General features: G+C 31.1%; 1 protein-coding gene across 2 annotated transcripts in view; it reads right to left on the bottom strand.

Moving 5' to 3' along the window:
• The window catches only part of LOC106465021 (peptidyl-glycine alpha-amidating monooxygenase-like), a 39,196-nt gene extending 22,611 nt beyond the window's left edge, over positions 1–16,585 (bottom strand). The window contains exons 1-12 of one of the 2 annotated variants that reach the window (XM_013925210.2): positions 16,535–16,585; positions 13,716–13,870; positions 12,289–12,343; positions 10,560–10,656; positions 10,172–10,257; positions 9,377–9,454; positions 9,129–9,177; positions 8,792–8,859; positions 5,920–6,086; positions 3,076–3,126; positions 1,387–1,440; positions 672–966 (exon numbers count right to left, since the gene is read on the bottom strand). In XM_013925210.2, the coding sequence (XP_013780664.1) occupies positions 672–966; positions 1,387–1,440; positions 3,076–3,126; positions 5,920–6,086; positions 8,792–8,859; positions 9,129–9,177; positions 9,377–9,454; positions 10,172–10,257; positions 10,560–10,656; positions 12,289–12,343; positions 13,716–13,859 (1,144 nt within the window). In that variant the 5' untranslated portion in view covers positions 13,860–13,870; positions 16,535–16,585. Of the gene's footprint in view, positions 1–671; positions 967–1,386; positions 1,441–3,075; positions 3,127–5,919; positions 6,087–8,791; positions 8,860–9,128; positions 9,178–9,376; positions 9,455–10,171; positions 10,258–10,559; positions 10,657–12,288; positions 12,344–13,715; positions 13,871–16,488 lie in introns of both variants that reach the window. The other variant, XM_022392841.1, reaches the window with a different exon arrangement.
• Between the last annotated feature and the right edge of the window lie 1,794 nt (positions 16,586–18,379).

The following is an 18,379-nucleotide window of genomic DNA, read 5'->3' as shown; positions in this document are numbered from 1 at the left end:
TATATCTAATCAATGCTGTGCCAATTGAAAAAAGTGAGGATTGAGCAGAAATAGCAGAGGGAACTAGCTGCGCCAATATAGATGGCACAATACTATTGGTTGAGAGTAGTCACATGCTATGCACATGTTCAATAGTGGCACAAAATTGATGGGATATATAGACTGGTGCTCTGAGTGTGAAAATCTTTTCAGCAATGCTTAAAGACCAGAAAGAAGATCAAGACAGCTATGTGTAAGGGGAGGTGAGACTGTATCGGAACACAACTTATTTTTAAATACTTAAACCCTTGAACCATCAAAATTAAATAGGAAAGAAACCTGACACCACTAAATCTCGGATAAAACTTATAAAACTAGAAAATGTAAATATTTATATTAGCTTAGAAAAATGTATATTACAGGTAATCAAATCCCAAATACCAACAATATAGAATAATTATAAATGATAAAAACGTCATGTAGTGTTAAATTTCACTGTCAATATTAAATGCCAAATATTTTTAATAGAGCTAATCAACACAATACAGTATATTAGTCAGTAAAATTACAAAAGAAAAGAACCAACAAAAAACATGTATCCATGTAAACGTGTTAGCTGCACCAATTTTTTGAATTATTCATAGGTCCATAAGTGAAAAGTATATTTATAACGATAATAATTCATAACTTACTGATAACAGTCTCCCCTGTAGGAGTGCTATGGTCGCTTGGACCAACCACTTGGTCTTTTTTATCAACATGAAAATAGTCTGATGAACTTATAGATGGGACGAAAGTTTCAGGATCAGATCTTGGGATATTTTGTTCCATGGAAAGACCGGTGTGAAGCTGAATGTCGTTTCCTTCAGGTAGGTTCTGGTTAAGTTCAGGTATTTCTACATCAACACATTTACCGTATGATTGTCCATTTTTAATTCTGGTGTAGTACATGATGTAGAAGTTGCACATTTCGTCACTTGAATTAGGTACAAGTAAAATTTTTATCAGCTGTCGAATTAAAAGCCGGAATACTTAATGATTTTATAGGTACATTTTTAACCACAAAACTACATTTATTTTACAGCAGTAATTTTTGGTGTGCTTGGAATGAAGGGTATAGTAAGTTTTTACAAAAATCTAAATTTGTGCTTATGTGTCGGAGCTTTATTTTTTTTTATCCCAGCATCTTTTTAAGCCCTTTCTTACCCAATGTGATTAGTGCAAACCTATGCAGCAAATCAACACTGGCCTTTTCTATTTCTGGCCTAGATGAATCAGATTTATACATAATAACAATATGGCACAGCTTGTATCTCACAGACTTTCTTCTACTAAACAAAAATGAGATGTGAGCTAAAAGAAATATCAAATAATCATGCCAGGGGGGTGGGGGTGGGGACAGACTTACCCTATATATACATTCTTAGTAACACCAGTTGAATTATAGGTGCATCTTGCTGCCTAAATATACACAAAAATATCATAATTATTGAGAGACAAACTGATAATAACTAGATTCAAGGTTTACTTTAATGACTGTTTTTCATATAACATACTACTAAATAAATACTAAAAAAAATATTACTTCAAAGGCATGTTTTATTTACATTGTTAATTTAGAATAAACAAATCCATCATAATAATTTTCTATCCCATCTAAGGAACTTGAAGTTTAAAGGAACTGCTGTTAGCAGATTTTAGGCTACAGTTTGATAATAAAACTCAGTGAAATTAAAGTCTGCTCATACTAAATGATTATAAACTCTAATCAATAATGGCTGTAACATCTATTATCGGTAAAACAAAAACAATTACAAAGCAAAATGCACTATCTGTAATTTTACTGGATCATAATGAATGTTTTATTCTGTTACTGTAATGTTAAATAAAAAAATGTTGAGCAAACACAACAATTACAAATAAATAGAGTAATGTAGCTAGCACTAACAAATGAATGTCAGAAACAAATCACAACATATGACACAAGAAGTGCATGTCTTGAGGAATAATGTGACACGGTTAGAACTGTTCAGCAAACAACCGGTTATACTAACCAACATGATGAAACAAAAGAAACATCCTGCAGTGAACTTCACATGATTAAAAGGATTCTTCAAGAGTTCTCCTAGCATCTTGTTTTGACACTTATGAACGTTTTAGTTCTTTTGAAAAAAATTCTGACTTTTCATTCTGCCAAAAAGGATTCTGGCATTCCTTAGCATGTAAGCTCTTTTCTATACAGTACTGAAACCACTTCAAATTATCTTTTAATTACATTTTGTCATATGTAACTCTTCAATATTTAATAAAAAATAGAATTGGTTTTCATATTTAAAAAAAAATCTACACACAGTTAAAATGTATGAGGATATTTCTTAATCAACAGGTGTCCATAAACAATGAGCACAAATGAAACCTCATCTTGCTGGAACTATCAACTTTGAAATTTTTGTTTTGATAACGTCTATTGCAAATGTATGTTTGTTTTGGATATTCATGAAGAGTTACAACAAGGGCCATCTTTGCTAGCCATCCCTAATTTTGAAGTGATAGACTATACAGAAGGAGGATTTTTAAAGGAAGTTTTTGACCAGTGTGTTGACATGTTGAATAATTTCACGTGGACTGTACCTGTCTGTCTACTTTTGGAAATAATATTTCAGATGACGAACTCAGCACAGAGTATAAATCTAGATAGAATGCAAAAGAATTTCATATGAAACTATTCAACACAGAGGAAAGGAAGCTTGACAACAACATTCACCACCTACTTTTTGGATACTCTAATCTAACAGGAGATTTGACTATCACTGTTATAATGAACTCATGGCTCAAGCAGCACGCAATTTGTTTTTTGTGGAAATGAGAAGTAAACCATGGACTCTCCGTTTCACAGTCTGTCATGTTAACACCTAGACCACACCCAACCCTAGATCATAAATCATCTACAATCTGACACAGGAATGCATAGCTTTTCACAAGTACAAACAGTATGATTGTGACTTCAATTATAACAGTTTGCTCATTATTTGTTGGTATCCAAGGTGAGAGTTTCGATGAGTAGAAAGACATTTAATGAACAAACTTTACACTTACCAGAATGTCTCCGGGTTTGACAGTTAAGAGATGACTGGTTGGATAAAATGACTGAAATCATAAATTAAAATGTTGGTATAAAGATAATAATTTATATTACACACAATCTACTGGTTATTATGCATAATAATTTCATTAAAGGTAGACAAACAGACAGAATAAATTTCTTCTACCCTCACAGACTTTCAATATTGAATAAAATATATGCTTAAAATAATTTTAAATTTGTTGCAAATTTTAAACCTCAACATTTATAGTCTATATTCCTAGAGGGCAGCACATAATATATGCACTTTCTATTGCCTGGGGAATAAATTATTAAAAATCTATTGCAGTATATAAGAAATTGGTGAAGATATGTTCTTGAAGAAAATAAAAATTTTATGCAGCACAGACAAATGATCATTTTGTTCTTCATAAGTAAACAAGATTATTCTTTCTCAATAAGAATAAGCTTTTATACGTACGTACATACGTACAGAAGCAGGAACTGTTGTGCAAAGCACAAAAGGACATTATAACAGCATATGTATAAGCAATTGTCTCAATCAGAAAAAAGATACTATCACGTATAACAGTAATCTCTGATATTGTGTGTTCAGTGTTGTTTAACTAAGCATCTTATGCAAGTACTCTTGTAAGTATAAAAGGTATTCTTATGCTTCTTACCATTATAAATGAATCTAACTTTTGCAGAACTAATATTGATTGAAACTAAATTATGTTATTTACTTTTCAAAGATAATTAGTGAATATATAGAAATTTACTTAGCACATATGTTAGCATTTTCCTTCACTGAAAATGTATTTCTGATAGATACCTCTCACAAAATAGCATTTGTCAACTAGCACTGCCCTCTATTGGCATAAATTTTCAAAGTACATCACTAGTCTTCTACTTCCCACTTCTGCATATCCACATGCAAGTGATCGTGCGGCAACATGATACCACTCTTAACGTAACCAACACCCTCTTCATATCTGCACTCATTAATCACTTCAAGTTTGGTCAGAAGACCTACACCATACATCATCGGAAGTGGGGAGACTGGGTGGGAAATGTGAGAGGAGATAAGTATATATTGGAAATACATTTTTGGTGTAGGAAAATCCTAACTTCCAACACTATATCTTTCCTCCACTCACAAAATAGCTAGAATCCCACATTAGGAAGTGCCCAAAGAGAGACCAGGAGGTATGGAACCAAAATGGAAAACATCACACCTCAAAAAGAGACCACATCAAATCTGATCCAAGTATACTCTTTGCTCTATTATGACAGTGTCGTAAACATAAAAGGCAGAAAAAACATGAAGGAATCCCAAAATATGAATGTCCAATGTATAAAACTGGAGTGTGTTGAACGGCTAGGGCATGACAGACCATAGTGGTAGTTTGACCTCATACAACACCAGGCAGTATCTGGAATGATACATCAGTTCCATGGTAGGTAGAGGATCACCTACCTCTTCACCTCGAAACAGGAATTAGTAGGGAAGATGAACTTCCGTAATAAAACCTGTCTCCATTTGCATGCATTTCCAACACCAGGTCTGCTGGGAACCAACATCCAGCAGATGGTATGAAGGTGGAAAGCCTGGTAGGATGGTGTGTCTGGTCCAAAATCTGACGGTAATGGGTATAATACATCCAGTCTGTGGTAGGAGGAGGATATCTGGTTGTACATAAGCAGGAAAATATGTGTTGTGTGCTGCAACCAGCTACAACCAACACCAGATCAGCCAGGAACCAACATTCAGCAAACATTAGGAAGAGGGACTGCAAACCTGGGGTGCATATCCAGTCCAAAATCTGATGGCAGTGGGCATTTGTCATCCAGTCCACGGTAGAAGAAGGGATAGCAGCCAGCATACATGTGAGGACTAATTTAGCTGAACCATCTCCAACCAACACCAGACACACTGGGAATGTACATCCAGAGGATGGTAGGGAGGAGGAACATCTCAGCTGAGGGGCAAACTGCAAGTATATATATATTTGTGACATGGCGGAGTCATTCAATGAAAGCCTGGTGGCATCTGGAATTGTACATAAGTTATGCAGTAGGAAGGGCTACAACGTAATTGACATTGAGCATGGTCGCAGGATAAATAGTGTGAATTAAAAAAAAAGTATACAGGGTCAGGCACCACTTGCCACAGAGTGAGATCCACATTACATTAACAAAAAAGGCCCCTGAAAAAGTAAGAAAATTTTAAAATAAAAAAAGCAAGCTTTCACAATACCAAAATGCAAAAATTTAAGTAAAAAGTAAAGAAAAATGAATTCATTAGTATGATGGACAACTCCATGAGTAAAAACCAGCATGTCTGTACAGGACTATTGCCAATCTGGAAGTGATTAACAAGTGCAGATGTGAAGAGAGCACTGTTTTTGATAGGAGTGGTGTCATGCTCCTATTGGTGGAGAGCTGCTGCATAATCATTTACCTGTGGATATGCAGAAACAGGAGGTAGGAGACTAGTGGCGTGCATTGAAAATTTGTGCTGATAGATGGCAGTGCTAGTCGAGAAAAGATATTTTTGTGAGAGGAGATAAGATATTGTATCAGAAATTACTAAAAAATTATAGTGACATAAATATTAGCTAGGTTAATAAATCACATATATAAAAGAGTTAAAACTGTTTGTTGTTGCTGTTATTTTCATAAAAATTATGAGTTTGGGAGAAACACTTAGAAAACATTTTTTTTTTTATATATTTTTCCTTACTTTTTCTTGAACAATTTGTAACAATGACAGGAATGTTATTTCAGAAATAGTTCTAATACTCATTACTTTAGAGATTATCCCAACCTCAAATTAATACAACATACAATATTACCTGAGGCTGCTGAGGATCTCCTTTCCCTAACAATGTCCAAGTTTGTGCTTGTGAATCATAGATATATCCACTGATCACCAAACCTAGACTATGTCCGTGAACTCGGAAAGCAAATGGGTGTATTACTTGGTTACTTTGAAACTTGCAATTCACATCTACATGAAATTCTGTAAAAAAAAAAAAGCATGTATACTAAAAAAGAAAAAAATCTAAATTAAATTTGGAGTTTACAAACATTTAATAAAACTTATAGATGAGTTGAAAATCTCTTGATTTTATCATATTTTTCATAATTATGTATTTCGATTTTAATTTATCGAAAGTGCTTTTGAACATACAAAGATGAAATGAGGTCAAGCTAACGAATAACCAACATTTATAACTTAGTAGTAGCACTATTACTACTATTTTATCAAATCCTGTTAAAAATATACATATAGAACTATGCAAATTTGTCCTAACTTACAGAATATGATAAAAAGTTATTTAGAAGTTTCCAGGTTTAAAATAAATACAAAATGTTTTCACAACTATGTGGGAACTCCTTAGACAAAAAGTAGGATTAGCTTATAAGCTTTTCACAAAATTTCATGCAAGTCACATTCACTTAAGATCTTTTTCTGATGATCCAAACAAATATTAAACTTTTCCACATCTGTGCGATACAAAGTAGTAGTTTATAACAGCTGCAGTGTCTGTAATTTCACTTGTCATGCCATGAATAACAATAAGAAACAACAACTTAAATCACTGTCTGAAACTTTTTGTTGTATTCATGCATACAGTATATGACTGTTAGCTATATTCAGGGGTTGGCATTAATGCTAGCTCACTACAAGTGAAAAATACATTCTGACTAACTTCCAACCTGACACACTAGTCTTATTTTTGACTTTTTGATATACACTTGATTCTTTCTTAATTTCTCAAAAGCAGCTTAAAAAACTGTTTACCTTTGAAATCAGAAAAGGAAATAATTCAACAGACAATCAGAAAATAAAAATTTTCATTCTCTTTGGATTAGTATCAGTATATTGTTGAGTTTGTTGTTTCGAAGACACTACAACCACTATAGTTAGTATGCTCAAATTGTTTATTTTTGAAATCAGAAAAGGAAGTGATTAATAGCCAATCAGAAAACTCTTCTCTGCATGCTTTCCATAATCCATCTAGTGCACAAGAATGACAATTTTTCAGTGCCTACTTCAACAATTCAATTGCACAGAAACCATAGATGCTGCATCTGGTATGATCAGTATAATGTCTTCATATGGAATAGTATGAACACCAGTTTCATTCTCCAGCTGCTTGAGGTATGCAATGGTTGAATAGATATGATGTGGAAGCATCTTATGTACCTGACATGTGTCACTTTTCCCAATGTAGGTCTTTCTTGATTATGTTGTCTACTGGGACAAGTGAATGTTTTTTTCTTCCACTGACCTCTATGTTCACAAATTCTCACCTGTCATAAGATGTCACACACTGTTTACCACAGCTGTGGTATAACTTGTTGCAGACTTCTGTCTGTATGATGTTAGTGCTTCAAGTTAATCTATATTCCTTTGTTTTCAAATTCCATTAAGTACAAGTGATAATCCCATCTTAGAAATTCTAAATCCTTGGTAAGAACACCTCTTCATGACCTGAAGGTAATTTTCCATTATACTCCACAATTTTACTAACTTTTCCATTATGCCCCCTTAATTTGAATATCTTTTAAAAATATACATTTTATTCATATAGTAAATGTCCGTAATAAATTTTTTTAAATATATTAATAAGTATTGTATTCATACAGTAAAAACTTACCATTTGCAGGGGTTTAATGGAACAGTACCTACCGGAATATTATGTATGTATGTATGAATATTTTGTGTCAGAAAGGGCTGTTATATACCCTTTCCAATATAAATGAATTTTCCGTGGCATCACCTTACCTACGAATTGTCAAACACTGTCAAAATGTAGCTAAGATACATACCATTGCATCACAACTTTATATCAACTGTGGTTGTCAAGCAACTTGCTAATTTGCATATTCAAATAGGTTTTAATATAGCATACACAGTTTTGCAAAATGTTTAAAATGGCAAGAACAAACTGTCATGTTTTGTATCTATCAGTCACTAGCCCATTCAGGCTAAATGTGGCTTAATAAAGGGTTAATTTAGAGCCCTGATATTACACAATATGGTGATAATAGAGAGTGCATAATTCTGAATTTTGATGTGATTCTAAAACTAAATGAGAAACAAAATCATTATTCTAAATTTATATCAAGTATCTACTAATATGAATACAAAATACAATACATTTTGTAACACATTTAAAATTATTTTAAAACAGAGGGATTGGCCTAAGCAAGCAGTTTTTGTTCCTGGCACGATTAAGGGTATCTCAAGAAATATCATGGTATCTAAAATGCTAATATTTCTTACATTATAAAAAATTTGAAGTTTAGCTGAGAACTTCTGTTTCTTGTAAAAGTGAGATACTAAACACTTTAAATGATGAAAAAATTAAAAAACACAGTAATCTTTATAACCAAGTAAAGCCCTTAAAATGTTAAATATAGTGCTCCGAAAATTAAAATCTTTATAAATATCTAAATAAAATGGTACAGTGAAAAGACTCTTTGACAAATGTTTTTTCTGTAACAGTGAATGAATTAAAAAAAGAATGAGCTATTAGTCAAAAATTTCAATCATTATTTAGTTGGAAGATTCATTCATTCTGGAGAAAAATTTAAAAACCATGCTCATTTCATTAAACAAAACCCCAACAAAAAGAACAACAGAGAAAAAAAAAAGAATTGCATTTATATCTTTATGAATATGATGTATTTTATATTTAAAATTTCTATACTTACTTGGTCGGTAGGGTGGAATTGCTGCCTGTTTCGAATACAAAATATGAATCCCACCAATATATTTTTGTCTGAAAGAAGTCAAACAGACATTAAATATATTAGCAAACAAGAATCATGTTAGAATTCTTATACAATGTGTTATCTGACACATTGTAACCAACTACCATCAAAATATAGCTTTATACAATGTGCAACTGTATATAAATACACACATACAGACTGTAAGATTTAATATATCAGTTCAAGTTCGTTATAAAATGGTTGACTATCTGGGTGATAAAATGTTTTTAATTACTCAGGGTATTTTTAAATTTATTAAACAAAGTGTTCAACTTACTGAGATTTTGTTAAATGAAGAATAATTCCACTTGAATCTTTAATTCCAGCTGTAAAACAAGAAATGTTTTAATCCTAAGTTAAATCATATTTGAAATAGTGAATCAGATTATATGTAATCATTCTGAATTACACAGTGGTGGTATAAAAACCATATAAAAAATATATATATACCAATTTCAAATATAGTAGTTCAAACAATCAATACGATTTAGTGTAAAATAACTAATAAAGTGTGAAGCTACTGACATGGGAGAAGATGAGCATAGTGCATCTGTAAAACCAGGTATTTAACTGTAGTGTCAGCTCCGACACGGAACCCGACACCTACAAAAGACAGATAATAAAAAAAAAATTAATTTCAACCTTATATCTGCTGTGTATAAATATATAAATACAAAATTAATCACCTTGATACCCAATAGCCAACTTAAATCCAGCTAAATGATAATCCTTATAGAAGTCTTTAAATAAAATGTTAATAAGATGTTTAGAAAGAAACACTTTACTTCAAATGAATTGAAGATCGTTCTTGAAAATATAGAAAAAAAAATACATCAGAAAACAAGCACTTTATATGATACATGTTACTAAAACGTTGACAGCTTTGCATACATTTGTAAGATCTAATTACCTAAAAATCAAACTGCTTTACTTTTCTTTAAAATGTTTACTTTGAGTCAGTTAGTGACTTTGTTTAATTTGCACGACAAACTGTTGTTAGGACTAAATAATTTATTGCTAATAACTTCTATTATGCATATTCATGATACCGAGTGATGATTTACTGCCTTATCCATATTATTTTATTAATACATCAAGTATTATTAATACCTTTTGTTTTCAGTTCTCATTTGATATTCCCTGTTTTTCTCTACATCAATCATAGCAAACACTTGGTATTTATGCAAAGTTAAGTAAATCCAGAATAGTCAGTAAACATCTTCTCTTACAACTTCATTATGTGAATGGTATTCTAATCACATAGTTTCTATGATAAAAGTCCAAACAGATAATAAGTATCTAGTTTTAATGAAGAAGTACCTGAAGGAAGGATAACTGTCGGAGCATTTTTGGCCCAGGCATACAAAATGCTCATACCAGGGCACAAGTTTGAATGAGAACATCTCCTAAAATAAAAATGGATTTTAACAGTAGCAAATACAAGTAGGTGCACTTTTTGAAAGTGTACCTATTTAAAAATAATATCAGGTCTAAAGCCAATTAGAACATTCAAATCTGAACTGTTGCAAACAATATCATTTTGACTTTGTTAATAGTGTCATTATTTAAATTCAAAAGGTTTGAATTTAGTATAATGGTAAACATTTTCAACTTTTTTGCAACTTGAACTAGAATAGAGCACAAAAAAATTTACGATGCAATATTTAAGAATGGAATTTATTTTCATTACACAAAGTAATTATCATACCATGTTCTAGGGTATAGCCTATTTTCATTCATGTCTAAACATCCAAACAACAACATGTGATGACTTCTGGAAGCTTCTGCATGTGGCTCATATTCAACTATAAAAAATATAACAACATATGCACGTACACAACTAGAAGTTTTTAGTTTAGATTTACTCTCTGAAATTAATCAGAATATTTCAGCTACATTTCTTTACACAGACTAATATACATAATTATTTCTAAATTTGACTATTTTATCGACCTCATATATCGTGTTTCTAATGACAAAATATGATTTGCAAGTTGTAAAAAGATGATATTACATCACAATAAGATTGGTAATAATTTGATTATATCCTTCTTTTGTTGCCCAATATGGGTTTCTTTCACATTTTTTTCTAATTTCTTTTTGTTGTATAAACTATATGCTATAAATCTACTGGTCTGATGAATTCTAGTATTGAATAAAAGGCTTAATTGGTAGCAGTATAGAACTACTGGAGTATGGAAAGTATAAACTTACTCTCAGTACAAATATGTGACAAAATTTAATGTTAATTTTGATATTTAAGAAAAAGTTGAATTGATCTATAAAAAACTGATAAGCTAAGGGAGTGCAAATAAAAACAATTATTCTGTATCATAAATTCAGTTGGATGAGCTCTAGTATTGAGTAAAAGGCTTCATTGTTCGTAGTATGGAACAACTAAAGAAGGACTTCTTTATCAAAATGTGTGACAAAATATAATATTAGGCTTAGCTTTTCTAAATGATTTTACAAACTTTAAAATTTCAATAAAACACTGATAAACAATGAAGATGCAAAAAAATGTATAAACTTTATACAGTTTAGTAGCTTCTATAACACTGCATTGAATCTGTCGACTAATGCCAACAAGTGGGCTTCAGGTAGCATGTATACAGACACACCAAAGAGGAAGATTTGTGTGTATGCCTAATCGCACAGCAAAGACATGAATGCACAGAATAATCATGCTTCTCTAAAGTAGTATGGGGGCATGGATCCCAAGGAAATATTTCTATTAATGAAGCTAAATGGTGTATTTTAAAAATTAAATATGAAGACTAGTACATTCCAAGTACTTGAATGAAAAAACAAATATATATATATATATTGTGATAGAAAATGCATTAGTGCAGATACACAAATCTTGAAAATCTACAGACAGACAAAAAAAAACAACTATTGATAAGCAAATGAATGGATAACCAGAAAATAATCAAGTCAATGGGAGAGACTGAGAAGTTTTCCTACAAATGACATTTCCATGACCACATGACTTTACATGTGTAATGCATGAAGTAATTAAGGTTGAAACTGATTGAACATAAAAGAAGCAAGATACACAGTTTGGGCCATAAGGGCATGACAAGGGGTAAAATTTCATAGCGCATGCTTAGTGAGAGAGTCTTTGCATTTCTGTAAATACAAAGCTAAACTAAACAAAACTTTCACACACAAATATTTAAAATTCTGCAAAAGAAGAAAGGTTTTATATGGTTACAAAAATCTGCTCAAAAACTTAATTTGTTCAGAATATTCCAGAATAATAATCTTAAATTCAGGACATTGGTTTCAAACAGACAGATTTTTAACTGAAATTACTATTAATAGGATTTTATATTTACAATAGAGTGTATGTGTGTGCATAATGTATTGTTGCTAAGTCCGTACAATAATTCGATACTAAAAGAAGAAATATACAATACTGTATGACAACATACCAATATATTCTGTTCCAAAATTAAGCTCCATTGCTGTACAAATGTAGTCATCCATCTATATATGCATAAAAAACAATCACTGAATTGTGTTATCATTAAAAGACGTAATGAAATATTGTCACACTTTACGTATGTACAAGACACATACATTTGTGATTGTGTGTCATTACCAAAGTTAACCAATTTATTAGATATAATTAATAACAATGCAATAACTCAATCTATGTTTGTTCTTTACCTCATATTAACTTATTATTTTGCTTGAGATAAAGTTGATGTATACAGGTAGGTTTTGTTTGTATTTAGACACAAAGTTACACAATGGGCTCTCTGTGCAATTTTTTAGTGTTATAAGCTTATATACTTACCGCTGAGCCACTGAAGATACAGGTAGATACTGTAGGTTTTAAAAAGTTAATTTCTTTGGGCTAAGTTTAGTTATGATTTTTTTTTTATATTGGAAAGTAACAGATTTGTGGCCATTTATTTCCTCAGAAATAGATGACTATAAATCAATTTACAATAAACTGCCTACTGACACCAAGAAGGCTATAATTCTGCTACTTAATGTAAACTAATACTAGAGATTGAGAAGCCCCAAGTGTTACACTTAGCTAGATAATTACATATTCTCAAGATGTTGTATGAAAGAAAATGGAAAAAAGTACGTATACAAACAAACTTCCTTATATAAATTAATATACAACTCCACCTTGTGACATACTTCATCATTTACCTAGCTAAACTTAAAAAAGTGATATAACTTGAAAGAATAGATTTAATTTAGGCATAGTGGAGATTTTTGGTACCTAAAGGAGCTAATATGTTAATAGCAATAACTTCCCTCAGCCAATTAGCTTTGAACCTTGATATTTTGTAAAGGATTATAACATCAAAGTAACAATGTAGTCATACTTCACAACTTGCAATAGAACAAAATGACTTAACATCCATTAAAGTCAAAATACACAAGTAAAAAAGGGAGGAATTCTATTTATCTCATTAACAAATACTAACTGGTTAAAATATTTTATTCATGACTTTCTCTAGATGCTATTTTATTGGTTACACTGTTGTTGAGTAATCTTCCTGTGAGTGGTTAAGTGTTGAAATGAAAAGGTGTATAATAGATCCAGATATGTTCTTTGGCAAAATTATTTCTTGGAATTATGTAACTGTCAAATGGTTTGCTTGTTTATGTAGTCTACAGTGTGTTTAAATTACTTTAAACATTTTTTTGGATAGGTATATGGATGCAAAAAACTATAATTGGGTTTGCTTGTTTATTTTGGCTACTGAAGGTGTGACCTCAGAAATTATAATAGACTACTATCACATTAATCTTTCTTACATTCTAGAATGTCTAAAAAGTTTAACATCCAACAGCAGAAAACAACCAGCTCCAATATATTTTATAAAATGCATACCATCAGTGGTTGAACATCAGGCATTTTCAAATCCACAGTATGATACAAATTTGTAGTTCTCTCTGCTTTGATGTACTGATAGTTCATATACACAAAGATTGTAATTATAAAGAAATGAGTCATCTTTAGTATATTCACACACATCTGCAAATTGCCTGTAAAATAAAATAAAAACACTAAAGTACCAAAAAATTCACATAAATGTATAAAAAAATACTCCTTAAACAAACTTTTATATGAATGATAGCCTCCAGACTCGTTAATTAAAGTTTATTACTTTCAATCACAAAACAAATGTACGCTAAGTAGTCACAGCAGATTCTAATTAAGGAATCATAGTAAATGGTACTTAAATTGATGTATCTGTTTACACATGCATACAAGCACCAACTTTTTTAGACTAACATAAAAAAACATTTTTTGTAACAACAAACAAGATGTATTAGGTTCACACTGATCAGCATATTGACTTAAAAACCTGTTAGTTGTTGATTGCAGCTGATATAAACATCAGTTTATAGTAAGCTCAAACTTATAAAAGTTTTGGAACTTTTTTAAAATTACATAATAATATACTCTGAAAAACAGTGCCAACTATGTTCAAAGAAAACAACCTTAGATAACTTAGAATCATCAGGCAATCTAGATATTTAATATGAATGTTCTCATTAGTTATTTCTTAATAACTAATGCTTTCAAGTTTAATCATGGTTATGGAGAAAGATTACTCCCTGTATTCCACATATTAATGTAAAATGTCTTGTTTGTTGGCCTGACTCAACTAATGTTTTCAAATCTAATCTTAAATATTGGAAAAGGTGATCTACTTTTTTCCATATGTTAAAGTGTTTTGACTATTGGCTTAATTTCTAAACTCTTAATTACTTTTCAAAATTATAATTTTATCTGGTGTTATGTCTTGGTAATTACTAAACTGGTTTTATAAGATAACATAATGTTTTGGGACAACATGTAACCTGTTGGTCCATCTCAGCTGTCCCATCCTCTAAACTAAACTAAAACTATTAATAAATGTTTTTTTTTAAATCTTAAAGCCAGCCCTTATCATTCAAATACTTATCAAGCTTTCTATTAAACTCACTTAAATTTACTGCCCCCACAACATCTCATTTCAAAAGCAAACCACCCTGTTAGAAAAATAAAACTGTCTCAGCTAAAGATGACTTCTATCCTGCCAAAATTTATATTTCTGTCCCCTAGTCCTACTATTCTCACTGTTAAATATGAAAAAAATGATGCATGTAACTATCAATTCCCTTTACAATCTTAAACACTTCAGTAAGGTCCCCCCTCTTTTTTTTTTTTAAGAGAAAACAATTGGAGAGATTTCAACGTCTCCTTATATGATAACACCTCCATCCTAGTAACCCTTCTCCAAATCCTTTCCAATAATTCAATGACTTTTCTAAGATTTAACACAATTATCCAAATGTGGCCTAACCAATGACTTGTTCAATGAAATTATAACCTCTTGAGACTTGTATTCAATATTTCTGTAGAAATCAAAAGTCAACAGATTATTATCATAAGTTCAATACAGTTCAAAGCAAGATTAATAGTGAAAATATTACACTTGCAAAGTCAAAAAGTTAGATAATGTTATGGGATATGAATGTTTCAATCAACATAAAATGAAAAAAAGATGAATTTTCTGCTAATTTTTAAATACCTACCTATCTCCTCAAATTATTATTTACTATCAAATCTTTACATGTACTTTAAAAGTTTAACATTTTTCAGGCCCACTGAATTTTCAAAAATCAGTGCTTGAGTGTTACACAATTAGTATTCATGAGCTGTTAGTTCTCATTTAAAAATGAGAATCTTTGAAGCATGGCAGCTATATAGCTTCAAATGTAAAAATAAGTTTAATATTAGTTGTATACATATTTCTTTCTGCTTAAAAGATAAAATCAATGGAAAATTTCTTGTTGCATAATGAAACTTGTTATGCTCATCTTTAATCCAAAATATGGGCCCTAGCTTTGCTTTTATAAATGTTTTCATTCTGTAGGTCTAGAGCCTGAATGCCAAATCCATCATATTGATTAAAGTGTCTTGAATCCATTGGCAGCAGAATACTTTAACATATGGATAACATGTCACTGATTACAGATGGAAAACAGTGATTTATCATTACATTGTCCAATCATAATATAAATAAGAGTGTTTTTTTTATATAGTACTTAATGAATAAATATATAATAATTTATAAATCACTGGAAACAAAATAATTTTCACAAATTTTGTTGTAACCATGTTAGACAATTCACAATTAAAAAATCATGTAAAATAATAATACACAACTATTTTATGTCTACAAACGGTGTCACATAATCCAAACTTTGAGTTAAAAATAGCCTAACCAGCATGGGGTATTTAAAAATAAATCCCCAGTCCAGTTAAATGTAAAACGTGGTAAAAACATATTCCAACTATGAATTTTAGGCTATGCGTTCTCAGATGAAGAAAAAAGTTAGTTGCTGCTCTCTCTCAACTTAATAAAATACAAATTACGTTCAGTATTTCTTGCGTTTATTCATTTACATTGGACAAGGAAACTGATCAGCGATCTGACCATGATTTTTGTACTAATAGTAATAATAACTACTATCTTTAAAAACCAGGTCAACTGAGCCGTGGAGATTAGGGTAGTGGAACAGAATTTAGGAACAATTCACTTAACACTAACAAAGAAAATGTGTTAAAAATAAAACATGTATTGAGACTAAAAGAGAGATAAATATCATACCGGCTGTTAATGTTGTATAACTATTACTGTATTATTATATACAAACCGTAACACACAATCACCAAATAGTACACCACCTAAAGAAAACAAGCGCTACCTGTCGTGAAACTTATTATTGATTCATTCATTATTATTATTTCATATATAATTGAAAGCAATTAAATATGTTCAATTATATTTTATAAATTTCGTTGTTGATCGATTGTTTTGTTAAGAACAAAGCTTCACAAATGACTTTTGTACTTTGCCCACCACTGGTGTCAAAACCTAATTTTTAGCGTTGTAAGTCTGTAGGTTTATCGCTCAGCCACTGGGAAGGGGGGGATTTTATATATACATTTAAAACCAAGTACTTGCACAGAATCCTTCGAATGTGTTGATGATGTATTTATTATCGAATATTTGATTCTAGTGTTCTTGAAACATTTAAAACATAAATTAAGTTGACATAGTATGATGTATTCATATTCTCGTGTGTAAAATTTCAAAAATATTGTTCCTTTCAGTCAAAAAAATTGATGTAATAATAATAATATTTGTATACGCTGCTATCGTATCTGGTGTGGGTGTAGTCAACTTTGACAAACAGTACATGCTGTACTGACTTGGAATGTTTCTTTACTGAATTAAACAGAATGTTATATGTCAGTAAACAGTGAAGTTTCTTTAAGTATGATAGGAATAAGCAAATAACAAAAGCCCGAGATCGAGAACTATTTCATATTGACCATTCATTTTTTAAAACATTAAGAAAAATATTATTATTGTAATACGCTATCTATTTTCATGGAGGGTGTTATTGAAAAAGAAATGTGAATATTTGACAAAAAGTTCTAATACGGCTCTAAACTCTATTTTGTGTAGACCATTAATGTAAATGTCATGATCTAACAGTTTGGATAAGCAGATGTTAATAGTTTCGTCCAAAGGAATATTCGTAAATGAGAATTCCATGTCAAAACTAGCTTGTCAAAAGAGTTTAGTTGACTTAATTTACGAGTAAAACTGATGGAATCGCAAGGATAGTGAAGTCATTAGTTGTAAGAGGTCGTAAAATATAGATTAGAAACTTTGCGTGGTGATATTTATGAGTGTACATTCAAAATAGAGTTAAAGCCTTACTATATTATTATTATTCGGATTTTCTTTTCATTCATTCCTTGTATGAACAGATAGATAGCGCGGCACGATCCCCATTGGGATCTACTTTAGCTAATGCATTCCTCTCGCACTATGAACACATCTGGTTAAAAAAACTGCTCCGCTACACTGTAATCCCCCTTTTTTCACGTTACCTTTATTTTAGTGATAATCGCGTCTCTTTTTTTAGATGTATAGAAAAATAGATTAAGATTGCACCGAATAAAAAAATTCACTTTTACCAAGAAGAATACGGTAAAAGCTTCAAGTTCTAATCACCGTTCAAGGATTCAAATCTGTATATTTTAAGAAAATGCATATATTTATTTTATTCGTAGCCTTCTACTCACATAAATGTTGTATATTTACAGTATACAGGAAAAAAAGCACTTAGTCGAAAACAAAGTTTGGTGACTGTGCTTTAACAGGAAGAGCAGATTCGTAAGAACTAGTTAGGAGTTAGAGTTTGCCTAAACAGAGTCTTAACAACAATGTTATAGGATACGTTAGCTAGTTTTCTTTTAAAGAAAGTAGACAGGGTTAGCTTTTTTTTAACTTTTAATATCAGAAATAATTGTCAGGCTCTGCCAAGGTAGACAGAATTAGGTTTCTATCATCTAACTGGTTGTTATGATTCTGCTCTTAAAGTTAAAACAGACTCACCAAATAATGTTCTAAAGCAGGGGTCACCAAACTTTTTTCACAGCGGGCTAGATAACTGAGAGAATGACGAGCGCGGGCTGCATAACAA

Source organism: Limulus polyphemus, unplaced genomic scaffold, assembly GCF_000517525.1.
Source record: "Limulus polyphemus unplaced genomic scaffold, Limulus_polyphemus-2.1.2 Scaffold1813, whole genome shotgun sequence".
Classification (NCBI taxonomy): Eukaryota; Metazoa; Arthropoda; class Merostomata; order Xiphosura; family Limulidae; genus Limulus; species Limulus polyphemus.
Note: the sequence above shows the minus strand (reverse complement) of the source record. Positions and strands in the feature narration are given on the sequence as shown.